The following is a 17,598-nucleotide window of genomic DNA, read 5'->3' as shown; positions in this document are numbered from 1 at the left end:
GCTAATTGCCAGCTAAGACCATGAAAATAAAAGAAATGAGATCCATTCCAACCCATCAGTGTATCTGAATCCCATCATGTGAGTTGCCAATTGGTTTTCCAGTCCTCACGCTCAATATCTGCTGTTAATTTGCTTGCTATTTCAAGAACTTGAAGACTGTCAGCAAAACCCATGATGCATTACAAAACTTATAATTGGAAAGGAAAAAAAAACCCTCTGACACCTCTCTGACAGGATAAACAGAGAGTCTGAAAACACTGATCAGAACAAGGCAGAAGTACTAACTTAGAGCTGCTTGTACTAAAATATCATTGCAACTGAAGCAGAGAAAGAAACCGAGTCAGAGAAATCATTCCAAACTGATGTAAAATCATTTGATGAAACCCCAGATTTTACACTGGGCTAAAAAGAAAAGATTGCACAAAACATTATTTTTAAAGGAGATGGCTGAACCTGCCTCTGCTTTCTTAAGGTTGCATTATCTATGCCAATTAAAACTTTGCTTCTGAAAAAAGAGTTAAGGCACTTCCTCTGGAGTTACTAAAAAAAGCAAATGAAAGCCTTGGCTGCGCAGCCCTGAGTGATAGTGAGCCGTTTGTTCTTGACCTCTGGATCACCCTCCAGATCCAATCCCTGGACACAGGAAAAGCCCACTAGTATTCATTAAAAGCAACTGGGAGGCCAGGCCAGCTTTGTGCTGCTCTTGAGACCTGAGCCAGCTACAGCTCGAGAGACGTGCGGGACACTGCTGAACAATGCTGCTGCTCCTGCCCTCCTTCAGGGCAATTCCTGCCCATCACAATGATGCAAACCACAGATTCCAGGCATTATTTCAATAATTGATTGCCATCTCTTATGTCTGTGGTGCTTTTCAGTTATACACATAAAGCTGATTCTGTTGAGCATTGGCATATATTGGTTTATACTGAATTGGCTTTTGCACTGCACGTTTCTTCCTTCATCTATCAAATATATAGGCTGAAAGTCTATTTATTATATATATAAATATATATATAAATATTATATATAAATATTATATATAAATATTATATATAAATATAAATCTATATTTATATATAATATTGTAGGTATTTACATATATATTTATATATATTTACACTGCACATTTCTTCCTTCAAAAAGATACATCTATCACCAGTTATCCAAACAAATATATAGGCTGAAAGTATATATATTTACTATTTTTATATATTTTACATATTTGTGTATATAGTATTATATACATTTATATGTTATATTATAGATATTAATATATATATTTATATATTTACACTACATTTCCTCCTTCAAAAATATACCTCTCTCCAGTTATCTAAACAAATATATAGGCTGAAAGTCTATCTATTTATTATATATATATAATCTATATTTATATATTATATTGTAGATATTTATTTATATATTTACATCTCTTTATATATTTACACTGTATATTTCTTCCTTCAGAAAGATACATCTATCTCTAGTTATCTAAACATATATAGGCTGAAAGTCTATTCATTATTTTATATATTTTATATATTATTATCTATATTTATATATTATATTGTAGATATTTTTATATATTTATATATTCATATACATATATTACACTACACAAAGATACATCTATCTCCAGTTATCTAAACAAATATATAGGCTGAGAGTACATATATTTATTTATATATATTATCTATTATTATCCATATTTATATATTATATTGTAGGTATTTATTTATATATAAATATGTATATATACATACGCACTGCACATTTCTTCCTTCGAAAAGATACTTCTATCTCCAGTTATCCAAACAAATATGTAGGCTGAAAGTCCCAGACCTCCAGCTTTACTTCTCATTCTGTGAGTGGAATTTGCTCACATACTTTCACAGCTAAAAGTGATGTAAAGGATTGCTTGGTTAGATTATTTTTCACTTACAGCTTTTGACGTTTTCTGTGAAATTCTTATGCAGAACAGAATTTAAAATCCATAAGTAAGCCTACTGCCTCCTTCTTCATAAAAGTAAGAATCACAAATTTTGACGCACTCAAAGTAAAGTACTTTTAGAATACTAAATACTTTTAGAATAGTAAGAATACTTTTTAGTACTTTTAGAATACTAAGAATAGTTTTAGAATACTAGGAATACTTTCTTTTCAACTACTTTTCTCTTTCAAACAGGCAAAAAACCACAGAAGTTACCTATGGAGCTGATCAACAGAACAAAATAGAACAGCGAAAAATATTCTCCCTGAACAATTGTTTCTGTCAAAATGTGGTTTAAACAAATTCTGGCTCCAGTTAACTGCAGTTCTCTGGTGGTTTGAGCTCTTTTAAAGCTTCATTAGAAAACACACACTGTGAGAGTATTTGTATCCAAATGTCTGCAGCACACTATGGTAAATTCAGCCCTCAGCACGGATGAACAATTTCAAATATAATTTTAAAAATACATTTGAATGTAAGTAAAACTTACACTAATTCACTTATGCATATTCAGCACCCAAAGCTGCAGTAAAAACAGACTGTCTCCCCTCACCCTTTCACAGAGACATCAGCATGAGTTATGCCTATGTTTACTTCACAGAGGGAGTCTGAAGATTTAAAAATTCATAAATCCATCACTGGTTTTATTTTCCATCCTGTTTAATAGGAAACCTCAATCTCGAATTTCCCAAGGAGGAAACGTTCTCCCTGGAATCTTACAGAATTTTTTACTGCATAAACTATCAATTATTTTCCCAGCAAACAAGCCAGGTTCATAGGGCAGAGTCAGAAGGAAGAGAAAGGAGGGGAATGTTTTTGTGGATTGTTATCTACAGACCAAATGGAAGATCTTCAGCCATTTTGCTCCTTCAAGGTACATCAAAGAATCTCCTATTTAAGGTGTGAAAATGTCAGTTACGTTCTTCACCTCAGAAAATGAGCAGAGCTCTGAATGTGATTTATGTCCCACCCTTGCACTTTTCTCTTTTAGGAGCTGAGACTCTTCTTTTCAACTTCCCTCCAGCTAATGCCATTTAATGCTCTCAGAACTATCAGGCTAAATTCAAATTTTCTGCTCCTCAGAGGCTGTTGTTATGCACCACAGCACATTCCAATTGCAAACACACACCAATGCTCCCATGTATATTCCAAGTCGTTTTTTTACTCACAAATCCTGCTAAATTGTAAGTTAGGAGGCACTACTTGAATTCTCTTAGGTCTTTAGAAAGCTTTTAGATGTACCATGAGTAATAACATGTAATGAATATGAACAGATATTTCGTCTCTGTATTTACACTGAGTTGGCAATTTACATTTTCTAGATAGATGAATTATAGCCAGCCTTCCCAGTACTCTGGCAATTACTTCTTACAAACCCCTGACAGGCTCAAACCTCCAGAATCACATCTGTTATTCTTGGTTTGATCCCTCTTTTTTAAATTAAAACCAGTAGCTTTATCAGCAAACGAGAAAATGCTTTTCCCCCCGCTCTGGAAATACTGACAAAACTGCACATAAATTGAACATGCCAACTTATTTCTTGTTAGGGGTTGGCACATCTTCTGGGTTAATGACCAGTGCTCCATTTCTGTGACACAACTAATTGGGGTAAGGAGGCTGTAAATACACACAAAATCCCACAAATTCTCCTCCTTTGGGGTAGTCTGAAGATTTATAGGAATAGAGCAAGATGTGATTGGAGGAGAGAGAGAATAAAAATTTAAGGAGGGGTAAAATTCTTGTCTCATCACTCTGTCTCAGCTCCCAGGCACAGAACAAATTTAGAGCAGATTTTACTAATATTTCAGAGGAAGGACTTTTCCTTCCTCTGAACGACTGGCTAAAATAGAAAAAAATCACATTTTCTACAATCTGTCATTATTAAAAAAATAAAGAGGGAAAATGCATGGACACCACCACATTTCTGCTCTCAACACAGACTGGCTGACCGATCTAAAAAGCTGTATTGAAAATACAGCTCAACTCCACACCAAGAGTTGCTCAAGACATGATTTGACAACAATTTTTGGCAGCTAAACACAAATGAAGATCAAGAGAGAGGGGTCCTCACTTGGTTCGAGCTCAGTGTCAATTTCTAACAATCTAGCTTCATTTATCATGCATCACTAATGGGAAAAAATCCAGCTAGCAATGGATTATAGGAAAGATTAATTCAGGTTTGTCTTCCATGACTAGGTCAGGAGACACATGCCATTCACTTTTTACAGCTCAGACAACTCAGGGTCTTGGTGTGATGGCCCTTAATATTCCAGAGCAAACATTCCAAATCCATGTGCACACCTACAAACTGAAAGAACTCCAAATGCAGCTGGAGACAAACGGATTACAGGTTTCCACTACAGATTTGGGAAGGAGAAGAGAAGAAATAGGAACATGATCTATTGCCAGTATGTATAAATGTAAAGGTGCATCACACGGTTCTCTCCTGTGCTCTCCAGGTCTCTCCTGAGGGCTGTAGGAAGCTGAGTTCATTAAATCTGATCCAAATAAATTTGGAAATATGCCTGCCCTCCCTAATCACTGCAGAGGCCCTCCAAGTGTGATGCACACACACAAAAGCAGCTGAACACAATCCCAACCTCAGCAGCAAGCCTTCCTCAGCTCCTCAGCCTGCAGCAAGCCTCACACCCACCTCACTACCCAAGGCCTTCTGTGCTGCTGTTACAAAAAAATTACTTTGAAATGTCTCAAGGAGATGATTCCTAACCTGAATTAAGATCATCTTTCCCAATTTGCTGATATTGCAAGGATTTAGGGCATTACCTTTTTTTTTTAGCTAAGCAATGTCAGGCTGATTTAAACTAGTAGCTAAAGGCTATGACTTAAATTAAAAGATTAGCAGCTCAAGTCAAGAATGTGAGATACAGAGCTAGATCACAGCTTTCCAGCCAGCACTGATGCATACAATGTGACCAGGAGAAAGCATTGTCAGAGGCATCAACATGTGTGGTGTCACCAACCACCAAGGTCTGCAGACCAAGGCAACAAAGATGAGCCGAAGGGGAAAATTCCTAATGCATGCATAGGTTTGTCCCATTTCCTGGTTCAACCCCTCTCCTGCTTTCACCTTTAAAGCAAGCCTGACATCAAAAATAAGTTATAAGCTCATAATAAGCCCTTCTTAGAGGTGTGCATAAATTAGCATCTCGGTGCCGCTGCTGACAATTGAGAATTCCAAGCAACAGAGTGATTATCACCATCACTCAAGTTCAGGTCTCTGGTAAAGCCTGAGAGGACTGTGGCTGCTCTCAGCATGAGAATTTAGAACAAGTGCTACCCAAGGCTCCAGAGAAAGATGTCAGGCATCACAATTAAATGACATGTAGAAAAAAACAAGGCAGGATCTCCTTAGCACAAAACTGGGCAGCAATCTTTCCTGCATGACACGCTTGACACATGGGTGGAATGAGACCAAAAGTGGTTTGAAATTCTGTTATCACAGCTTCACAAGCAAAAGAAAACAATGCCCAGAACTGCTCAAAAAATAAGGTTTAAGCACCTGCTGCCTTGTGCCCTTGTGCTGTGTGGGTGTTAAATGCCACCACACCAATCTATTAGCACAGCAGATATAAATAGCTCAGCAGTATAGGATGTAATGGAGTTCCCTTAATATGTCCCAAAATGCCACCACAGTTCATCCACAAGCACAGAGTCAGTATTGACTCCACAGTTCAGGGGCATTCAGCAGGCAGAACAGAAATAGTTACAGTTCCTTTTGTCTTATTTCACACACATGGCTAAACAGAGATTATCTATCCAAAAAAGAAAAGGAAAAAAAATTTTAAAAAAAAGAAAAGCAACGGTGTCAGAATGGTTACAGCTAAGTCTGATTCTGTTCTGCAGGGCAATGCAACAAAGCAGCTTCATGCAGGTTCAACAGGAATGATTCCTGCTGGGGTTCAAGCAATAAACAGCAAAGAAAGTTGAAATTGAGACTTACCACGGGGCACCATATATTCGGAATCCTTTAACTGTTACCTCTGAATCTTGTAAGTAAATACTATTTGTCAGGAGTGACTGAACATTGTCAAAGTCCTCTGGTTTCAATTTGGACACAGAGGGAAAGCGGTAGTAATCTTGTTTAACAAGGTCTGCCATGAATTCCTTATCAAATGTCAGTTCATGATTCCCAGCAATCACTATTTTATATTCATATGGTAGGTTTCCTGAAATAACAAAAAAGAGGACTTCATTAGCACATTTCCACCCACAACAAGCAGCCAGCCAGCAGTGACAGAGTGGGACACCCGAGGCCTGGGAGCATCTCCACGCTGGGCACAGGACACGGACGCTGCTCCTCCTGCACTCAGTGAACAGGCCCAAAATGCACAGGGATGGCACACAAAAAAATGCATGTATAGCCACGGCACGGCACAGAGCCCGTGCTGCAGGGCCCAGCAACACCAGCTGCTGGGAGTCAAACCAGCTCCAGAGGGGGCATGGAACACCACTGCTGGGTTATTCCCCTGAACAGGACCAGCAGGCTTCAATCCAGGTCAGCCCCCAGAGTGACCTGCAGGGAGCAGAGACTGCAGCATGCCTGCCAGCCACGTCCTGAGAGCACCAGAGCACACTGCTGGGGCTGGTGGTTTTAAAATTATGGCTTCATTTGGATTCATCTGTATTCCAGTGGCGTTTATTGGTTGGAACCCTGGGTGCTGAGAATTTCAGACTTTCTGTGCTGACAGGCACTGACCCACAAGGGAACACTGCATTGACCTGAGGCTGTGGAGAAGGCTTCCAAAATGGAATGACAGAACTGGGATTGTGGGTGTGGAGTTTGAATAGAAGTGTGTGATATCACAGGGTGGAAAACTCAGAGTTTAAGGTTTTAAAATATGGTAATATATATAAAGCAAGATGGAGGTTTTAGGGTGGAGGCTGATCCTTCTTCACCTCCTTCTTCATAGATAGTATTGTGTAACTGGATTAAAAAGTGCACCTTGCAGGCACGAATGGTTGGTTATTGGGTTAAAAGCAAAAATAATTTACATATCATTTCTTAATTTGACAGTTTATCCTTAAAAGGCCTTGTAGAGAAAGAGATGGGGCTCCATTTTTAGTTTGTTGAAGTGAAGTGCTGCAGAACTCAGGGTTTGTGAGACTAGAACAGAGATAAGAACCAATAAACATCTGAGTCTGAATAAAAAAATACCATCTTACACATTTAATCCTGACCTTGGCAAAAAAGAAGCAAAGAATCCACATTTATTTGAGACCTAGTCTATTCCCCAAAGCTTCAATTCATTTGCAACGTACTTTTATATTAATATTAATATTATTTTTGTTAGGTTTATGGCAGTATCTCAGTTCTTGTAAAAAGCACACAAGTAGAAACAACCACAAAACTCAGCCACATAAGACAAACCAGGAAAAAGGAAAATCTGATTAATCCATTCACCATCAGAGTCAGAAATAAAGAATCACACGTTTGCTCCCCTCAATTCAGGGGAACTAATACCGTTGTTTGGAAGGAGGCATGGATCATGCTCACGGAGCCAGATTTTTGGAGCTCAGAACAGATTTTCAAGCACTTGGTACCAGCAATCAGTGCCAGATCTTCCAAATAAACATACTGGGTGCTGAGCTCCCATAAAAATGCAGTCCCATACTGTGGTGTCTTCACAGAAGTTAGGCTCTCTTACAAAATCTGTCCCACTGAGACTTGCCAAAAATCAACACGTAGGATTGCATCAAAGCTAACTGCTCCTGCCTTCAGCACAAGCCTGATTTCTTAGCCTCATACCTTGTCCTTCATTATGGTCTTTATTACTCAGAATCATTTAGAAATGGTTGGGTTTGTTATGGGGATTTCTGTGCAGTTTGTCTTTGGGGTTTTTTTGTTGTGTTTTTGTTTGATTTTTTTTTTTTTTTCCCTCATAAAGGCAGCGAAATGAAATGGAAATCTGTGGGTTTGTCTTCCAGGTCTGGAACTCAATACATCTGTCCCAGGGAAGACAGAATCAGATGCTACACATTTCTTGTGAGTACAGTTCTCCTAAACAGAAGTGGCTTTGCTAGTTTAAACTTGCCTTTCTACTTTTGAAACTATTTGGGTTTGGGTTCTTTTTAAAAGTGAGCTTCAGAGTAAAGCTGTAAGTATATACAAGAAGATTAACTTTTCCCCTAAACAGGACTTACAGGGGAACCAGTCAAACCCCTCTGCTTTTTCAGCATTTACAGCACAGAAACAGGAATTACATGAGGCACGCATGCAAACATCATCTTTGCAAAAATTAGTGAATTCTGGATGGAAAACCAAAAAGCTACAAATCCCTTGAAAAAACCAAGCAGACTATGTTTTTCATAGACACCTCGGGTCTGAACAAAATACATATGCATAACTCTCTGTGGTGCTGCATTAGAATAAAAGCTGGGGAGATACAATAAATGCTCCTCTACAGTTTTTGACTCCTTTTTTTCCCACTTTCCTCCCCTTCCCCATCTCTTCTACGTGCTGCTCTGCAATGCATTTTTATTTAAAAACTCTGCATGGCATGTACCTACAATTCCCGCTCTCTGTGACTCCTGGGTTTATTTAAAAACTCTGCATGGCATGTACCTACAATTCCTGCTCACAAGATAAAACTGCTATTTTCTCTTCTCCCAGGAAACATAAAAGATACCACCAGCATGAAATTGATACACTTGTCATAACCATCAATCCCCCAAAACAAGCTAGGTGTGATAATATTCTCAGAGAAGTGGGATGGAGGAGTTAAATTCAGGTTTCTGCTAAGTTATCAACATTTGCCTGCTTTAACACAGAAAACTCTTCATCTTACTTGATACACGTCCAAGCTTTACACTTTCATTTATTTTGATAGACTTGAAAACCAGCACGTTTTGCTGATATTATGCCCAATTAAGCCTGCAGCATTTTTGCCCAGTACCTTTTTTATCTTGACGTTTTAAAAATAAGAGCTTACTTTGAAGGCACACAGGACATGCAAAGGCAAACCAGGGGTGACATCAGTAATTATTAAAACACATAAATGGAGCTTGTAACATGTATACATGTTATATAAGCACCTGAAATCTGTAGGGGAAACCCAGAGAGTATTTCTTGCAATTGGTGTGAAGACAGCTGTTGGTATTTTCAGGACTAAGATACATCAAAAGCCAGGGCAGCAGCAAGAGAAAGTCTCATTCAATTCTTCTATCTTCCTTGAGGAAAAGGACTATATAGCACTAATCACAGTAATAAATTACCTGCAATCAGGTCAGCTATTTATTCATCACATTCTGGTTTTTCCTTCTTGAGAGGCCCCGTGGCATTGCACAACATCCACTCTCTCTGATATAATTTCTGAAATACTTTGTTTTCTTTTGGCAGACCTGCCCTTTGTCTACAATCTGTTGACCTTGTGTTTAATATGGAAACATAAACAGTCATCTTCAAAAATCTCGTACTCCATGGTAATTTAGTTTTATCTTGACCAGATTAATCTCTCTGTATCTGCATCAGTGCTGCCTGTACAGCACAACACACAGGTTGGAAGGCTTTTCCTCATTTTCCTTCACTAAATCTTTGTTAGTCACATTTGGTCTTTATTAGTCTGATTTCCTAACTATCAAATCTTCCATTATGCATCAGCATCATCATTCATTCTAAATTTATACTGTGACTCTGGAAAACAATTAGAAGAATCCTTTTCCAAACTAGAAAAAGTGGGATCTGTTTGCTGGGCCAAGCACTTCAAAAACCCCAATTATTAACTCCCAGCATAATCACTGAGTTTATTTAAAATACTTAAATGTTTAACAGGTGAGATCAAAAGGCTAAAATTACAGCTACCAAAAACAACCAGGGCACTAAGTCTGTGAAGCAGAGTCACTTATACTGGAGTATTTGAAACCCATATTTATGTGTATGTACACACACACACAGGGTGTGCACATATGTATCTTCAAAATATATCTATTATTTTGGTTCACATGTTTTTCAACAACTCTCAACAGAACAAACAAGGGCACAGTATAATCATTGATCAAGAAAATACTGCGATTAAACAAGTTGTTCTCTTCTGGAAGCCAAAAGGTCAATACTGCTCTTCTCAAACAAAGACAACAATGGTTATCTCTGAATGCCTTGTAAAAATTGAATTGTTTACAGTATATGCATTAATCTGGGAGTCTCAGAAAACTCCTGTGACTTCTGGTCTAACAAGCCAACCTTCAAGCTCCAGTCCCAGGTACCTTTGTCCCCCAGAGGTTCATCTTTACTCCTGTGCCATGACACCTTCCTGCCAGCACAAGGATTCGGTGGGCACAGAGCAGAGTGGATCAGATGAAAATGGAAAATGACGAAAAGATGAAAAAGGATGCGTCAAAACAGGAGTGGGGGTCTGTGAATGCTGCTCAGGCAGAACTTCTATTGCTGGCTGCAGCCACTTACACCACTCCAAGTGTCAGCTGCACAACAGACTGACTTAAAATATGTCTATTACATGGGACAAGGGGGCAAGCTTGGGGGCCAGGGGGCTGTGGGGTTTTTTTAACCTACCTAAGGAGTTGTTTCAGTGGGTTTCTTTAAATTCACCTTAAGCACTTGGAGCCTAGGAAGCCTTAATCTGTTGAACAGCCATTCCCATTTTAATAGCATGCTTCATATGAGTACAGTTTAGTCACACAACCCAAGTTCTGTAGAGCTGCCAGACATGAAAAGGAGTGTGCCTGGCAGTGAACATTAACTGCTGAGCCCCTATAAAAATAGAAAATCACATTATTTTTCTACTACTGCTACCTGCAAACCACACAGGGAATAAGTAGGGGAATAAGAAATAATGTGATACTAGCTGTCTGTATAGTGGTAGAAACCTGTATTTACACACAAATGATATGCAAGGGGTTTTGATGCAAAGCTCTGAATATGCATACGCATGCATTAACTATTCAAACCACACACCACTCAAATGAAACATGGAGCTTTTTTCATGCCTGTTTCATAGCCTCATAAACCCTTTGGCCATATGCTGAGAAACAGCCTGAGAAGCCTTGAAGTATAAATTTTAAAAAGAGGGAAAACTGCACAAGAGAGAGATGTGCGTGCAAGTGAATCATCTTAAATGTATGGTATTTTGTGCACGCCCCGAAAGTGCAAAACTGGCCATGGAGCATTTCCCCATAACCAGCCCCACACATACACAGGGGTAAACAGAGAAGGAACAGATTTTGTGTTGCTCCTGCAGACTCCAGTCCCCACGGCTGCAGCTGCTGAGGGCAACCAGCAGAGCCCAGCTGTGGTCAGCACCTCTGCAACTCTTCCCAAGAGGTTCTCACGGAAAGCCCTTGGCATCACAGGGCCGTGGTCACTCTCTCTTCCCAGCATTTACAGCACAGTCCCAACACACAGAGGCTCCTTTCAGCTTTTTAAAATAAGGACAGAATATCACAAAGGCTGCTATTTCTCCTTCAGCAGCAGTGAGTTAGACTGCACAAGTACAGTTATACAGACTCGAGCTTCCACAGGATAAGCTGGACATATCCCACCAACAACCCGCATCAGGTACCAAGATCCAAAACTGGGCAAGAAAAACATCTTGTCTAAGATGAGACTGACCAACTGACTATGAATATATTTTGGCTGTTTAAATCAAGTCAGCTTTCCCAAAAAGTCCTCAACAGAACGGCTCAAACTGGTATCAACCAACACTGGCTGAAAACATAGCCCATGAATTTCTATGCAGCTTAGCTCCCTGTGTCTGTAGAAACCTACACAATGAAACAATTAAAAACAAAACCAAAAAAAAAAAAAAAAAAAAAGAGCAGCAAATAAGAAACAGAACATGCAGAAAGCCAGAGCATGCTTCTAAAACAGTACAAAGAACTGAAGCACAAGATCTCTCAAAGTCTTCCCAGTGAAAAGTATTCCACCATCAGTTCTGATACCTCTTTTTTTTTTTTTTTCCCCCTCCAGTTTTGGAGAAGAAAAAATAAAGGCAAAACACACATGGGCAACACAGCAAGAAGAGAGAGAGGATGAATGAACATGTAGCTACATGTTTTGCCTTTATGCAAAGAAAACATCACACGGCAGCACAGGGAGAAGCAAAGGCTGAGACCCTCGAATTCCTGCGATAAATCCAACGCTTGTACATTAAAGCTCCCCTTTGTTGAGAACACTGTTAGACACAACAAAACAGAAATGTTAGGTGAGTGCAAGCTCTGCCTGTGACCTTTCCCTCTGTAGCCGTCAGGCTTCATTAATTTCCACAGGGCCTGACAGCTCCAGCGTTAATACTCACGCTTGCGGATCGAGCCACACAGCAGGTTCAGAGTCTGCTGCCTTCTCCTCTCAAACTCATGCATTAGGATTTCCTCCATGCTGGCAATGGAAAACCAAGTCTAAGGAACATTAAACACAAAAAACTACGTTACAATAATGCCGGGGTTGAGCCATAAACCCATGAAAGCAAGGAAGCACTGGGTGGGTCTGGATCTCGGCTGAGCGGTGCCGAGGGATGCAGGGAGCACGGGTGCTGCTCCACCAATGCAGGCCCTGCACACAACTCTGCTGTGCACCATCACCGGTGCCCAACACCAAGCTTCCACTCATTCTCTCTCTTCCACAAGAAAACCTAGTGAATTTTGCACAACACTGGGCCAAAACATCCCCACGTGCGCTGCAGAACCTGCTCGGCCACAGGTCTGATCTAACCACGCTCGGGCACTTATTCACCATTCCTTGCTTTGATGTTTTTATGTCTCAACCATAACATTATTCTAATGTAACTGTTTGTGATTAATATCTCCCTCCTGTCTGCTGAAATGGAAAATGCAGCGCTACGTAAGCGACAAGCTTTTGTTTCCCTTCAGCGTTCCACGGCTTCCTTTGCATTATTCTGACAAAACCTGTCCTGTTTTTTGATCTCCAGCTTGTTTTGAACTCCACTGGGCTGCTGTTGTTGAAACATGGAAATCTTCAGTAAAGTTTCAACAATTAATATGTGACGTTTCTTTGTTTTGAAACAGAATCTGAAGTTTTTGTTCAGCCTAACCTCAAAAGGAAAAAAAAAAAAAAAAAGCCTCCAGATTTCACAGCTCACAGCACTGCCAACTTTAGGTGTAAAAAGTCCCCCCAAATTGACTTTAAAATTATGAAATCTGAAACGCAAGCAGCACAGATTGCTTGCTAGTCCCTGGAAAGGATCTCTTTTCAGGCTTTTAATTATGCAACCTAAAAGCTAGAGCTCTCAAGGGGGGGGGAATCACGTAACTTAAAATCAAAGGAGCTGGCAGCTATGAAATTTCTCTTTAAATTTAGCAAATTCTGAGACACCACCCTACCAGGAAATCCTACAATAGCCTTGTCCCTGTTCATTTTCACGAGTGCTTCTTGCGTTAATGGGAGTTCCTGCTCCTCTCCTGTTTGCCACAGCAGATTGATTCCTGAAGGACTCCCAGGTCTGTGCTGGTGCTGTGTGTCCTTTCCAAGGGATCCTTTAAGGGAAATGCTGCTCACTTTGAAAATCATCCGAGATTTTCCATGAGAACACCTTTTGTGTGGCAGAGCTGAAGGGTGCTTCCCTGAACAGAATTACCCTGTGTTTACAGCGACAGAGACACCTGCACTGCAGTTCAGGGGCTGTGTGTGTACTCTACATACAGAGAAATAAATTCCCTTTGGTCCAACAGAACTTCAGATTTTTCTCCTGCAATCCAGACCTTAATGTAGCAGGGCTGACCAATTTTAGACCAGTTTCAGCACCTCGTGTGGTTTCAAATGGCTGTGACCTTGAACTCCAAATACTAAGGCTGGAACTTAAGCCCTGCCTTCACAGTGCCAGTAGAGCTAAGTAGAAATGTCCTTCTTGGACTTAATTTAGACTTAATTGAAAAGAAACATTTTTGGTTACTATTGCATTAGGCTAAAACATAAAAATGAACCCTAATACTATCTAAACCTAATAAGAGAAAGGCATCTCTCTTTCAAAACTTTCCAAGCATTCTCTATAAATGCATCACGGATCAATTTACATGGCACTTTTGCCAATAAGCAAAACAAAATCCCAGGTTCCAATTGGCTTAACTCATATTGGAAAGCGCGAAAGCAAATGCCAGAAAATGCAATTACTGCAAACAAACTCCATCTTCTCCACTCAGGAGGGAATTCCAGAGAACATTTTATTGTCCTCAAATAGTATTTCTAAAGGCATCAATACACAATTCTATTTTCTTTTCAGAGCCCACCACACTATATAACCTAATCCTCCATGAAGAAATTCACCAGATTTTGAAATAATATATTGGTTGTTGATATTACCTTGTGCACACACATACTGTATCAATTTAGATTATTTTTCTCCAAGAATCTCAAGAATATAAAAACCATCTTCCACTGCCTGACACAAACAGATCTGGACCTATTTCCCAGAACATACCCTTTATCTCTGTCATCTACAATTCCAATTAAGTCTTTCCCCCCCACCTAAAATAAATGAATAAAGCCACCAAAAAGGAGGTCATCTTGAGAAATAATTATACAGAAAGTAATTAAGCTAATCATAATTATCACTGACAATGTCTTGGTATTTTAATGTACATGGATTTTCACTGCACAAGGCCAGGGAAAGCTAAAGGACAAGATTTTCCAGAAAAAAAGTGAAATCTTTATTTAAAAGAGAAACATGGTTTGATATCATTTCTTCACTACTTAGTGAAGGAAATGAGAATTACAAGTGCAGGACCCAGATCTAGATTGTGCCCCAAATTCTTCTATCTTACTGACAGAGACCTTTAAACAAGCAGCAGAGCTTCCCTTGGTACCCACAGGACTGACCAACACACACCCCCCTGTCAGGATCCTCCCAGTACCTGCCCTCCTATCTAAATATGAACAAATAAATGCACCAGCCAGGGAAACAAATGATCTCCAAAACATCTTCCTGTTTCCCAAGTCTTTGAGCTAGTTCCCATTATTTGTTTTCTCATTTTTAGAAGAAAGTCTCTGAGACTTACAAATGCACAAAGCAGTAGGAAATCACCTTCCTCTATCTTCTGGCCTGACAGAGCCCAGTCAGTATTTCTGGAAAAAAATCCCTTCAAATATCTCCTTTTTCCTGTATCCCAGGAAGGCATTCAGAGCATTTCTTACAAAGAGAAAAAGCTCAAAATACACAAACAAGAAGCTCCTAAAAAACTATTTTCTTTATACGATACATTATATCCTAGATAACTTCTCGATTTTATACCTGGAACTGAAATCCTTCCTTTAAAATTATTATTTTTGAGCATATTGTTGGGAAACTACAAAACATGGTGGGGGTCATAATTAACCAACTATCAGCATCAGTGTTATGTGAATAAATATCCATAATGAGAAGAGGAAAGATAAAAGCGGGGATAGCGAGAATAATCACAAAGAAAATAAAGATAAGAAATAAAGATATGAAATAAGATAAAATGTTTTTTTTAAATATCCCAGAGGCTTTAAAAGCATGAACTACTGCCTAAAAACAGGAGGACAGCTTTTTAATAACTCTGAGAATGTAACATCCTCCAGTGTGCTAAAGCAATTAGCTGCTCCTGAGATTTTACCCTGTGATCAAGGCTTGTGCTTTTATTTGTAAGCACTGAAGTATAAGAAGCAAGTTTGATATTCCAAGGTAGTTTTAAACATATTATCACGTGGCAATGCTGATGTTTGTTGGGAACTGCTCCTTCCTTTTCTAACTTGGAAGGGCAGGAATCAAAAGCTTGAGACTCAACTCTGGTTCTAGAGTGCGATATCCAGCAGGGATATGTGTGCTCCAGAAGCGCCTCCAGGGGCCTTTCTGAGCTGTTTGTGGAGGACAGAACACAGAGAGAAAGTGCACAGAGAATGCAAACAGAAAGTACAGTCAGCTCAGACATTCAGGCAGGTCTTTAGGAACCTCCAGCGCTATCTTCTGAACCCCGTGCTTAAATCTATTATTCCAAATAAAGCTAAACATTCCATTACAGTCTTCCAAGATGAACTTGGACACCAGGAATCTCCTGAGCCCCCTAAGGAAATTCCTTTTGAGGAATCCAGCTCACAGAGAGGTTTCTTAGCTGCTGAGAGAGGCAACCAAATCGCTCCAGCTGTAACATGTTATTGCAAGGAGCTGAATTCCTCTTGTGCAGGTTCTCTTCCTGGCCATCCAGAATTCCTGAGCAGGAGGAGGGCACAGATCCCTTGCCTGTGAGTTTAAGCACAAACACTAAACACTAAAAAGAGACTGAGAAGGAAGCTTGAAGCCTGGCAAAGGTTTGGAGTGGTAACTATGGACATTGGCACCAGTGATTTCTCAGTTCTCTGGCTCACCCCTGCTACTGTTTCTTGCCACCTCCTCTTTTCTCCTGGCTTTGCAGAATTTCAATTTCCAGTTTATGGGCTGTAATTTGTGCTGCAGCATCCCAGGAACTCACAGCAGACCGGCCAAATTCACACTGAATTTTTTTTTAAGAATCCAAATCTTTGAATTTCATTGCAGAAAACTGAAATGCTTCCTAATAGTCCTTCCAAAGGCAGGACAGAAAAAATTAAAAACAGTTGTATGCAATGTAAACCCTGTTCTGCAACAGACAGTTTGCTTGCTTTTATTTGTGACAGAATTCAGGTGAAACTCTTGATCTTTCCTGCCCCTGTTACAAGGAGTCAGGCCCTCTGCTACTGTCACCTCTGCTCCTCAATAAGGATAATTGTAAGCCACTAATCCAGGAGTGAAATGCTTTTAAAATGCAGCATCTGTACCTTAGTGCAGAGAAAGACACTGAGAGTTCTGGTCCACCAATAAACATTTCTCTGTAATTAAATGCTATGGTTAATTGTTGGAGCATGCAATTTTTCACCTAGTGTGCTTCCTGCAAAGTAGGGTCTCTCTTGACTTACCCATTTTAGCCACCTTTTCTAGCCTTTAAAACAAAAAATGGGATGAGAAACCTGCTGTAAAAAGCCATGATGTGCAGGCAAAGTTCTGCTGAATAACACAACGACTACAGTTACTCAGAGCAGGTCATTAGCACAAAGCATTCAGAGAGCAGCTATTTCAGTCACTTAAGGCAAAGGTAACAATTTATCCCTTATTTATTCTCCTTTCTGCCCAGAAACACTATCACCTCGCAGGCAAGCAGCATTGTTTTCACAGCTGGTCTCAGGGAAGCAGTAGTTTATGAATAGCTGTATTGCTTCCCCTCTAGCTGGAGACACTCTGGTACCTGACTGCAGTGCCAGACTCCTAACACCACCAGAGCAGAGGTGCCTGCTGCCTCCCCCTCCTTCCCCTGTCCCTGCGCAGCCTGGGTGCCCACCACAGCAGGGCATCCCCTCCTGCCCTTCCCACTCCAGCTAATGGCACAGGATTGTCATTTACAGCAAATGGGGAGTGGCTTTCTGCACAGACAGAATTCACAGAACCTCTGGGTTGGAAGAGACCTTTAAGATCACTGAGTCCAACCCAGCCCCAACAGCTTACCCGAACCCTGACACCCAGTGCCACATCCAGGCTTTGTTAAACACACCCAGGGAAGGTGACTGCACCCCCTCCCCGGGCAGCCATTCCAGAACTTCATCACCCTTCCTGTAAAAAACTTCTTCCTAATATCCAACCTAAATTTCCCTTGGT

At 40.1% G+C, this 17,598-nt stretch overlaps 1 protein-coding gene across 2 annotated transcripts in view; it reads right to left on the bottom strand.

Annotated features, from left to right (window-relative positions):
• Window positions 1-17,598, bottom strand: part of MPPED2 (metallophosphoesterase domain containing 2) — a 111,702-nt gene that overhangs the window by 45,017 nt on the left and 49,087 nt on the right. For both annotated transcript variants that reach the window (XM_041485169.1, XM_041485161.1), the window contains exon 4: window positions 5,952-6,177. In XM_041485169.1, the coding sequence (XP_041341103.1) occupies window positions 5,952-6,177 (226 nt within the window). The remainder of the gene's footprint in view (window positions 1-5,951; window positions 6,178-17,598) is intronic.

Source organism: Pyrgilauda ruficollis, unplaced genomic scaffold, assembly GCF_017590135.1.
Source record: "Pyrgilauda ruficollis isolate IOZ18807 unplaced genomic scaffold, ASM1759013v1 scaffold118, whole genome shotgun sequence".
In the NCBI taxonomy this organism is placed as follows: Eukaryota; Metazoa; Chordata; class Aves; order Passeriformes; family Passeridae; genus Pyrgilauda; species Pyrgilauda ruficollis.
The sequence above is the reverse complement of the archived record's forward strand: the minus strand, read 5'-3'. Positions and strand labels throughout refer to the sequence as shown.